This window comes from Botryllus schlosseri, chromosome 5 (genome assembly GCF_051294905.1).
Source record: "Botryllus schlosseri isolate E-star chromosome 5, Bs_hap1, whole genome shotgun sequence".
NCBI lineage: Eukaryota > Metazoa > Chordata > Ascidiacea > Stolidobranchia > Styelidae > Botryllus > Botryllus schlosseri.
This window is the reverse complement of record NC_137240.1, coordinates 15,348,614-15,359,557: the sequence shown is the minus strand read 5'-3', so window position 1 is coordinate 15,359,557 and position 10,944 is coordinate 15,348,614. Positions and strand designations below refer to the sequence as shown.

Here is a 10,944-nt window from a genome sequence, read left to right as displayed (position 1 = left end):
TCGCACTTATTTCGAAAATATACATTAAAATCTTATCAGGGCTGATTTTCAAACTTTGAGGTGCATTTCAAAGGGGTTCCATTGCCCTGATTAGATTTTAATGTATATTTTTGGAATCAATGCGACAGTAGCTTTCAAATAAGATCTACTTTATTGAATATAAGCACACATTGTCGCTCAGGTCAACTTCGATGCTAAATGTAGCAAGCTAAAAGCATTGGCAATAAATGATTTGGTAGACTGCATTCATTAGTGACGTAATAAGAGCGATCAATGTAAGAGCTGGTTTGGCACAGAAGCAAACTAAGTTTTGGAGCAATTTGCTCTACCGGTATATTAGAAATGGAATCTCGAGTTGACTCTCATTCTACCCATCATCTAAGCAATCAAAGTCGTCCTGTGGCTTCTAACTCGAGGCAAGATGGTGAGAAAAATACGAAAAATTGTTCGAATTTTTAGGAGGGAATGTTTTAGAAACCACGGTTTATTCATAATTCCGTGTATTGTCGATATGTGTAATAATTTATGATCAAATCCACTTGAAGTAGTTTTGACATGAATTTACCAGCCTACAACTTGTAATTTAGTAGAATCGCAAGGTGTTACTTTTACTTCTACTCGAGTAGCAACGCTAATTACTTTAACAACCTCTTGTATACACACTACCGTAACGCATACAATACTTTCTGTTCTGTTGTAGCGGTATGTGAGCTACCTTGTACATCAAAAAGTCAATCCTTTCTCTATTTGTCTGATTGTCATTAAAATTTACTTCTATGATATAAGTATGACAAGTGGGAAGTATTTGCAACAAAATGTACAAAAGCAATTCCAATATCAGAACTGAGAAGGTTTCATTTAGTACTGCAAGCAGCGTTTAAAGTCCCGGCAGAAGTCACCCATGCCTATGATATTTGTATTGTTGCATTTACCTGTCAAATCTCACACCGTCAACAGATTTGGAAAGAAACTCGCCAGCTACGGACCCGGACTTGATGTCAAGTAATGCAACAGGACCTGTTGGTAAGTGTGTTTTACATTCACTTATATCTGATTTTATCGCTCAAACATGTGTTTCGTCTCATTTGTTTGGTGGGATCGGTTATAAAAATCACAGATATTCATGCCACCTATTTAAGTAGAGTTGATACGATTTTCTTATGGGTCATTCCCTGCCAAATCAACCAAATTTTTTTCAAAAGATAACCCTATGGTCATGGATTTTATTCAAATCGAACACAAAGGGAGACAGTGATCCCCTGATCAGAAAAAACTTGATTTTATCATAATCGGATAAGTCGTTGAGATTTTATCGCAGTGAGAAAAATACCACTTTTTGCGTTCATTGAACCATGTCGAAATGGCATTTCTGAACAACTTATTTTGCATGGATCTTTATACATGATGGGCTTGAGTTTTTGTGGGTGAATCAACGTTTTTGAGACCGTTGTTACGTGAACTTTGAATGCGAACAATAATATGCTGGATATTTCGAAAGTTTATAGGTCAAATGAGCAGAGACGGTTGGGCCCCCAAAGAAATCAGTCATGCATGACAGAATTTTCTGGGCCGAATTGTGAAAAAAGGTATACTACAAATTTATTGAGTAAGGTATCAAATGAAAGCTAAGAACAAATACAATGCAGTAATAGGAATCCCAATAGTGATTTCAAGGATCTAAGCAGTGTTGTAGCAAGAAAACTAAGGTCATGATATTTCCCCCCCGTGTCTGAAGGTATTTTGGGGGGTATAATTTATACAGATGCTTGGTTTTTGGTTACGTGATTAAGTATATTAATTAGCTAGCACTGTCCATTTCCTTCCATGGTGCAAGTGATATCAAACATTTAATCAAGCTATTATTCAGTCAAAGATATAAGGAAGTGCCTAGTTCTATATTATACATAACATTTCACTCTAACATGTCCGAGTAACCAATACATTAACAGTCATAGCCAGAACCCTTGAGTGTGCCTTTCGGAATATTGTTGTTTCGTAACACAAGATTTTAATTCATGAAGTTGAGTGTGGTGCATTTTCGGAATGCAAAATTTTGAATCATTGAAAATATCATAGGATTGCTTTTCAAAGCACAATCAGTTGCAAATATTGCTTTGTAATTCGTGTCATAATTCGTATCTAACGGTTCTTTCTTTGAGCACCTCGTCTATCCTTAGATTAAATTACCCGCTACTGGTTAATATCAGAAAAAGAATTATATTAGGCCTACTTTGTTGCGCTTTTATGTTACTTTTCTTCGCACGTCACTTGTTGCTGTAATGTCACAAAATGAACTGAACGTAGGGTGAGATTGATTAGTCATGTGCTCCCAAATTCCATCTCCTTCTTCATCTTGTCACAATTTGGTGAAATATATTTATATTCTAGCTCACGAGGTAGCGCCTCAATTGGCAAACTAATATCAATACAATCAAGCTTCTAGGTCATTGTATTTGGATTTCACACCAAATTTTGTAATGATACGTCATTTTGGATAAAATATGGTTTGGGCGGGGTGGTGATACAATATTGGCCATTCTCTTTGAACAGTTCGTCATTCTTATACATTATCTTTAAAACCGCAATTCTCGACCATTTGTCTCCATTAGTTTAAAAATCATCTGTAAGTAGTTAATTTGGTCATTTTAATCCTTACTAATAGAAAATAATCAAACTTGAATGGTCCAACAAATATGGTAATCACACTGAGTGTACAAGTCACGATATATTATAAACTTGTCAGCATACATGGTATATTACATTGATGCCATGCAGAGATGGCACAGCCTGATTTCTGATTGAAGTATCTATCTGGTTCATGATGAGGTTGGAGAATGTGAATTCATGCAAGACGATATACTTGTGATCAACCTGCAAATTTTACTACTGTGTTTGAATACGAAAAATAGAAATTAGACGTTCTCGACTTGGAAAATGTCTCTACAATTGATAATTATCAATTATAATTCATAAACTTTGTGGGTGACTATGAACATGAACATGTACTCCGTGTTTCAAGTTTTGTTTTGCTTGAATGACTGATGAGGCACTGTCTCTTCTGACCGCATGCCCCTACCAATGCCAGTCCCAAATCTCAATTTTGCAAACAATTTCAGTTATGCACTTGGACGGGTGACGCATACAAATGACATTGAGCTTTCAAGATGAATCTTTGCCACTTGAAAAGAATATCATATGTGCATAGTGCAGTTATCAAAATTATCTTTTTCAACCATGCACAGCTGCTATACCGCCCGACTATTTGAACATTAATAATCTATGCACCACTCACCAAAATATGAAATATAAAAGGCTGGAATATAAAGTAAGCCCTGCCCCAAGCTATTACATATGCTTTATGAAGTATTAATCTATAATATATCAAGGTGTATAAAAAATATATAACCCAAAATACCTTTAGACATATGGGAAATATATGAATATAGTTTTCTTGTTATAACGCAGCTCAGATCCTTGAAATCACTATTGGCATTGTTTTTATTGGACAGTGCTCGTTCTTAGCTTTCATATGATACCTTACTCAATAAATTTGAAGCATACCTTTTTTCACAATTCAACCTGAAAAAAGTCATCACGCATGACTGATTTTACTCCTGCATTACCTTTAGCCCCCCTTTCAACCCCAAACGGCTAGGTTATTATCATAATAAAAATATTCAAAATGAGTGTTAGGCTATGTACTTTCTGAAAATGTACTCCATTTAAAGCCACAGAGAAAGACTAATTCACAGTAAAATTCTAAAGTTCATGATCTAAAAAATGATACCTCTTAACGGTTGACTGAGCACAAAAAGTGCACTTTTTCAAATCCCCATAAATCCAAAACCGCTGAATGTATTTCCGCGGAATAACTTTTGTTCAGTTTGAAATTGATCTATGTTGCTTAGGAATTGCATTTGATGTTTATTTTGAAACACGTGGTTATCTGCCTCGGTTGATTTGGGCTGGAATTACCCTTATAGCAGGAAAAATAATCGATTATCGCCGGATTATATTTTCATCTGCTAGGACACTCACAAAATGTACAATGCAATAGACAAGACACAATGCGATGTAATGAATAGATGCGGTCTGTTGATCTGGCATCCGCCTCGACCTAGTGCCCGATGTCACAAGTCTTTTTCGATGTTATCCTAATTCGTTGGCCCTCTTAGTTGCTCTCTCTTGCTGTTGTATTTCTTTCATTCTTCGTGAGGTCTCTTTTCTGGGCTTTTTTGAAGTCGTAAGAACAGCGACACGGGGGGTCTTGACCCGGGTTGCCTGCGTAAGTGGCGCTGACGCTCACCACTGCGCTGTTTCTTGATGTCAAAAAATATTTTTAGGAACAACATTTAATCGCATATTGAGATGTTGCGGTGCATAGGTACTTCCATGAAGTCGAACGTGGAACCAGAAAAGAATGTTGCTGAAACTCTTGTCACGGTTCAAGCTGAGACCGTACATTCGTTTCAAGTTACCGAGCCTAATAGCAAAAATGGGAAGCTAAGAAATCTCATGCAGTCTTTCTATTCCGACAAGAAAGGTTAGTCCTAGGATAGATTACTAAATTTAATCAAGACGGTATGCGAGTATGATTATTGCAATTGCCTGGTTGGTTGAGAGAAACCCTGCAGCCGACAATATCTAGTGGAAAATTACAGTTCTTGCCATACTGTTTTGGGCATTATTTGTTCCTTGTAGCAGCAGATATCTCCACATTGAATTGTTCAATTATCATCCATGCCGCACTCGGATCCAATTTCGGGTTGGATCTGGGCAAATGCGTTCATCTTGTTCAGTTGAATGTCTATGATTTCGATACAGAATGCAGCACTTGAATGTGATTGCTATTAATAGTAAGAGAAATCAAAAGCTTGCTTATCTGTATTACTTGAAAGCCAACCTACTAGAGTGCTAGCTATGTGTATATATATTATGTTGGATGGACACTGGACAGTAGTACAATGATACTGGTATGCATGGTTTTAAATGTATGGAGGAAGTGGAACCAAGATATTTAAGTAATTGTCTAAGTGACCCAATGTATCTGACGGAATTTCCTGATTGCATCTAATGCTCCACAGAGCCTGACGTAAGCAAGCTTTATTTATTAGAGCCACTATAACGTTGATATGCAAACCTATCTAACGTGTATCCGTGTCATGGGTATTAGGGTGGAGTGAAAAAAAGAAAATTTTGAATTTCAAAAAGTGCCTCTGATATTTGGCCCCAAATCAAAAATGAATAACTTCTATCATAATTTCAGGTTCTTACGCCCTCTAGTGGCCGAGCTTATTCACCAAACGAGTCGAAAATAGCTAATTTTGCCATATCCTGATAACCGCTTATGCTAGAAAGCCAGTTTTGGGTTTAAAATCTGTGGAAGCAACATGTTTCTATCTCACTTCCATAGAACTTTGTCCTGAAAATGTACAGAAAAAAAGTTACAAGCAAATTGTCGATTTTTAGACCGCCATTAAAAGTGTTGGATGGTTGTACCAAATTTGCAATGCCGATTAGCATGTTACTGTTTGTTGCATTGCTGCTTTAACAACGAAATCTTGTTTGAAGGACTTATCAGTTGATTTTTATATCAACCAAGTATAATTTGGATAGTAGAGAGCATGATTGAACTTTCTTCATAGTTGCAAAGGAGCTACATGACCATTGGATTTGGTGCAATGTATTTTCCATAAATGAGTTCCTATTGCGCGAAAAGTCAATAAACTGATGTTGAAATTTAGTCAACTAACTCGGTATCACTTACAGGAGCTGCTGCTGCAACTTGTGTATTGCAAGATGTTGGAATAATCAACTAAAAAGTGATTCGTTTGTGGTAGATCACGGCAAATTACGAGGAGAGAGAGAAAGGTGCAGAAAAGAAATACAAAGAAGAGAAGCAGAAAACTTAAATCTTGTGTATGGACTCTACTTCGATGGAAGAAAAGATGACACTTTGAATATGGTTGAGGCACCCACTGGAAAATGCTCTATGACAACAGACCTGGAGGAACATATTGTTTTAGTAGGATAACCAGTTGAGTATTACCTCTGTCACTTGTCACCTCCCAATGGAAAAGGTCGTATTTTGGCAAGAAATATATCGGTTTATTTCCAACACCGACCTCTGCAAAATCCCAGCAGTTGTGAGATCAGACGGTACAGCTTCAATGACAGGGAGATTTAAAGGCTGCATTCGTGCAATGGAAGAAATTTTACAAAGACCACTTCAATGGGCTATCTGCTTGCTTCATGATAATGAGCTGCCATTCTACATATCCGCCTTGAAAGTTGTCATTTATAATATTGTATTGCGTGTTTGAATTACGCATTGCTGTAAAAACATATCTTAATGGCAGCTCATTACCATGAAGCAAGCAGATAGCCCATTGTAGTGGTCTTTGTAGAAGTTCATTGCACGAATGCAGCCTTTGAATCTCCCTGTCATGGAAGCTGTACTGTCTGATCCCACGACAGCTGGGTTTTTGCAGAGTTTGGTGTTGGAAATAAACTGATACATTTCTTGGCAAAACACGACCTTTTCCATTGGGAGGTGACAAGTGACCGAGGTAATACTGACCTGGTTCTCCTACTAAAACAATATGTTTCTCCAGCTCTGTTGTCATAGAGCATTCTCCAGTTGGTGCCTCAACCATATTCAAAGTGTCATCTTTTCTTCCATCGAAGTAGAGTCCATACACAAGATTTAAGTTTTCTGCTTCTCTTCTTTGTATTTCTTTTCTGCACCTATCTCTCTCTCCTCACAATTTGCCGTGATCTACCACAAACGAATCACTTTTTTAGTTGATTATTCCAACATCTTGCAATACACAAGTTGCAGCAGCAGCTCCTGTAAGGTCCAATGCATTATACCGTTCACAAACTCTTGCCAAGTTGATCCCCAACACATGGTTTTGGTTTGATGGTTGAGCACCTCCCATAAAAGTTGAATCATTACCAGAAGATGTTGATTAAGATTGCATTGACTCTGAATCACTTTGATTAAAGCTGAATTGCCCAATAGAAGTGCTGGCACCTGCATTAGAATCACCGGTTGTTGGATTGAGCTTGACTGCCTTCGAAATCTTTCGTCAGCTGATGAAAGAGGCACAGCGACAACCAAACATTTTCCCTTGTGCTCTGCTTTCTGATCTTCAAATCTTTCGGTGCCATCCTTAAGCCACATTGGAGTGCAATTTTATCTCTCTGTTTGCTATCGCAGCAGAAGATGCCAAAAAGCCTATCAATATCTTGCAAGAACGTAGTTTCCATTTCTTTATAAGAATTTGATGTTCTAGATTTCTTGTGATACCGAGTTAGTTGTCTAAATTTCAACATCAGTTGATTGACTTTTCGCGCAATAGGAAACTCATTTATGGAAAATACATTGCACCAAATCCAATGGTCATGTAGCTCCTTTGCAACTATGAAGAAAGTTCAATCATGCTCTCTACTATCCAAATTATACTAGGTTGATATGAAAATCAACTGATAAGTCCTTCAAACAAGATTTCGTTGTTAAAGCAGCAATGTAACAAACAGTAACATGCTAATCGGCATTGCAAGTTTGGTACAACCATCCAACACTTTTAATGGCGGTCTAAAAATCGACAATTTGCTTGTAACTTTTTTTCTGTACATTTTCAGGACAAAGTTCTATGGAAGTGAGATAGAAACATGTTGCTTCCACAGATTTTAAACCCAAAACTGGCTTTCTAGCATAAGCGGTTATCAGGATATGGCAAAATTAGCTATTTTCGACTCGTTTGGTGAATAAGCTTGGCCACTAGAGGGCGTAAGAACCTGAAATTATGATAGAAGTTATTCATTTTTGATTTGGGGCCAAATATCAGAGGCACTTTTTGAAATTCAAAATTTTCTTTTTTTCACTCCACCCTAATGGGTATTATCCTGGCAGTATTGCTGACATGATATCATTTGCATCAAAAGGTTTCATGAAGAAGTATGGAACCAAAATTGTAGCTGCTGTTGTTGCTGCGACTTTATTTATTGCCGGAATCACGGTATTGGCTATATCCGTCGGAGGTAAGCTGTTGCAAGAAATCGCATTGTGGTGTCATGGACGTTTAATGATAAAACCATTCCATTTATCAACAAAGGAATGTTAGCTTGTTATTATCATTGTAGTTTTTCTTGAAAGAGCTCATGAACTAATACTAACAGAATCTCATTAAAATCATTTGCAAACATTGTATGGTCCAATTCAAAAATGGTGTAGTCATCTCATGTCTATAAGTCTTATTCAAGAGATTGAGTTGAATAGGTTTCACCTGCGGACTTCATTCTTCTTTTTAATTGTTCTTTTTGTTCCTTTCACTGCAGCTTTTAATGTCTGTTCACATAAATTCGAATGCTACCCATCACGAATTCTAGTGTCAAAATTTGCATACTATTCATATGCGTGCCGGGTTGTAATCAAGTCACAATGTCTAGAGTCACAACCCAATCTACTTCTGTAGTTTTGGCTCGAGTCAGGTCGAGTCATTTTCAATTCACCACCGAGAGAAGTCCAGGTCAGTGTTTCGAGTCAGATTCGAGCACAGTGTTAAGACTTGACTCCGAGTCCAAGTCATTGTGTACACTCTTCATTTTCGAGTTCTCTCTATTATTGAGATACCTGCGTTGTATTCATAATATAGTAATTTTCCTAACTCTACACAGTTTCTTACACTATTTACCAAACACCAGTACTGGTAGACGAAATACCAATAATGTGGTAGCTTACTATCCTTCGAAGTTGCAACGAAATGCCTGTCTTGGCTGTCTGAATCTACAGTCAATAGGCTACACAAATTGCCTAAGTCGAGTCATGTTTCAGACAGTGTTGGGATCAAGTCACTACCTTCGAGTCACGAGTCATTTCGAGTCATTGCACATTTTGACTCGAGTCAAGTCAAGTCAATCGATTTTCGAAGGCGACTCGAGTCAAGTCAAGTCACTCGATTTCTGGAGGTGACTCGAGTCAAGTCGAGTCAAGTCAAGTCAAGTCATGAGTCAAGTCACAATTCAGGTCAAGTTGCTTCTTCGAAGTATGAGGCATGATTACGTCATTGCATTTTACTAGCTGTCTGAAACACAGATTAAATGTTCATTACTTTTCAAGCGATGAACCAATATAGAGTTGAATATACACACAAGAAGGCGCTGTATCGCTCACATATACGTAGAACTGCTAAACTACATAGTAATTGCATATCCTCAGTTTATAGTTACCAGCCAAAATAGAGAATAGAGAAACGAATTGATAAGATGCAATACTTTACCAGTTTACAAATTGATATGATACAATTCGAGCCTGCGCCAATGATTGAGGGCTATATAAACTATATTCGAATTCAATTTCAATAAAACAAGAGGTTTGGTTAAGGTAAGAACATAGAGCAGAAATAGACATTTTGCTATTAAATAACTTTACTATATTAGTTTACGACAACGTAAGCTGTAAGCTTCCATCACTTCGTTTGCGACCAATTTATTTGTGAGAGAACAATGGAGACTCAGTAAAACTTAAGATCATTGAATTATTGGTCGCTCTCACGGGTTACATCAGCGTTTCGCGTACAATCCGAACATATGCAAGATACAGTGATTTTTATCGACACCGATTACTTGATGACTTGAAATTGACTCGTGAATTTTGCTCCGAGTCACGAGTCAATCCACATTTTTGATACGCCGAGTCAAGTCAAGTCAAGTCATTTTAGCAAAGTGACTCGAGTCAAGTCAAGTCATACGAAAAAGGTGACTCGAGTCTGACTCGAGTCAAGTCACGACTCGAGTCATCCCAACACTGGTTTCAGAAAATGTCTCGAGTCAAGTTAGGTCACTAAAAATTGCAATTCGAATCGTACCCGAATGAGTCATTACAACTCTTTATCCGTGACTATACGATTTACATGTATCTTAAATGTGTGTAATTGTGATGCTTGTAATGTTTGAAAAAAGCATTTTATCAAGGAAAACTGAAAGTAATATAAAAAGCACTACTCAACTCAAGTAGCCAGCTCACGAAGAAGTTCTTAGTTGTCACTACTGCCAGAATATTGTATTATACCTATGTTACTATGATTTGGTGGATGTGAAACAATGTTAAATGACAAATGATTCCGTAGACCCAGTTACCTTCTTCCTTCATTGAAAGGTGGTCGACCTATGGATTATTGCAAGCATATTTTAAAAGATTTTTCCGAGAACAGGAGAAGTCATAGTCAAAACTTCGATCCTGTTGAAGTGGGCGATTGCTTGGGTGAGAACGCATACCTTAGCAACACATAATATACAAATTTTTACAAAGCTCTTACTCTTACAATGCAGCCTCCGAGTGTAAATTTGATCATCGCAAATGTCAAAACCGTTGTCCGTTTGGCTACACTTCTGACGACGCGAGGAGTTGCACGACAAGTTGCGAGTGCGCGATTCAAGGCCGCTTTCAGGGAGATGTATCGTTCAAATCGAGCCAAATTGAAGGAATGCTCATGGTAACAGGCAACAAATAATTGTATGGTGTGTGTGGAGGTGTCGAAAGTATTCAAGTATATAATGAAAGTTTTGAGAAGTCATTCAAAAATTAGATTTGGTCGACAAGTTACATTCTTTTAGCAGTATGTTCTAGATTCCTTCCTGCATTCAAAATTCCAAGATACATTTTTCCAACTAATGCAAAAAGACGAATGCTATTACAAATAGATGGATTTTTCAAAATTATATATATTTCTTTTGTACAGGGGTTGTGGAGTCGGCTCATTTTACCATTGACCCCAACTCCGACTCTAGACATTTTGAATATACTGACTCCAACTGTAAGTCCAACTCCAAAAACTTGAAAGACACTGACTCCGGCTCCTAATATTTACTCCGACTCCAGAAACGTATAGCACACTTACTCCACTCCTAGTATTTTCTTCACAGAACCCACAACTCCAA

General features: G+C 37.5%; 2 protein-coding genes across 2 annotated transcripts in view; one reads left to right on the top strand and one right to left on the bottom strand.

The window, feature by feature from the left end:
* LOC145439178 (kinesin-like protein KIF2A) overlaps positions 1-10,944 on the bottom strand; it is a 280,717-nt gene that overhangs the window by 99,346 nt on the left and 170,427 nt on the right. The window lies entirely within an intron of this gene.
* Positions 268-10,944, top strand: part of LOC145439177 (uncharacterized) — a 30,517-nt gene continuing 19,840 nt past the window's right edge. The window contains exons 1-6 of the mRNA XM_080316669.1: positions 268-424; positions 958-1,023; positions 4,385-4,543; positions 7,951-8,046; positions 10,163-10,267; positions 10,336-10,499. Coding sequence (XP_080172795.1) covers positions 343-424; positions 958-1,023; positions 4,385-4,543; positions 7,951-8,046; positions 10,163-10,267; positions 10,336-10,499 — 672 coding nt within the window. The 5' untranslated portion in view covers positions 268-342. The remainder of the gene's footprint in view (positions 425-957; positions 1,024-4,384; positions 4,544-7,950; positions 8,047-10,162; positions 10,268-10,335; positions 10,500-10,944) is intronic.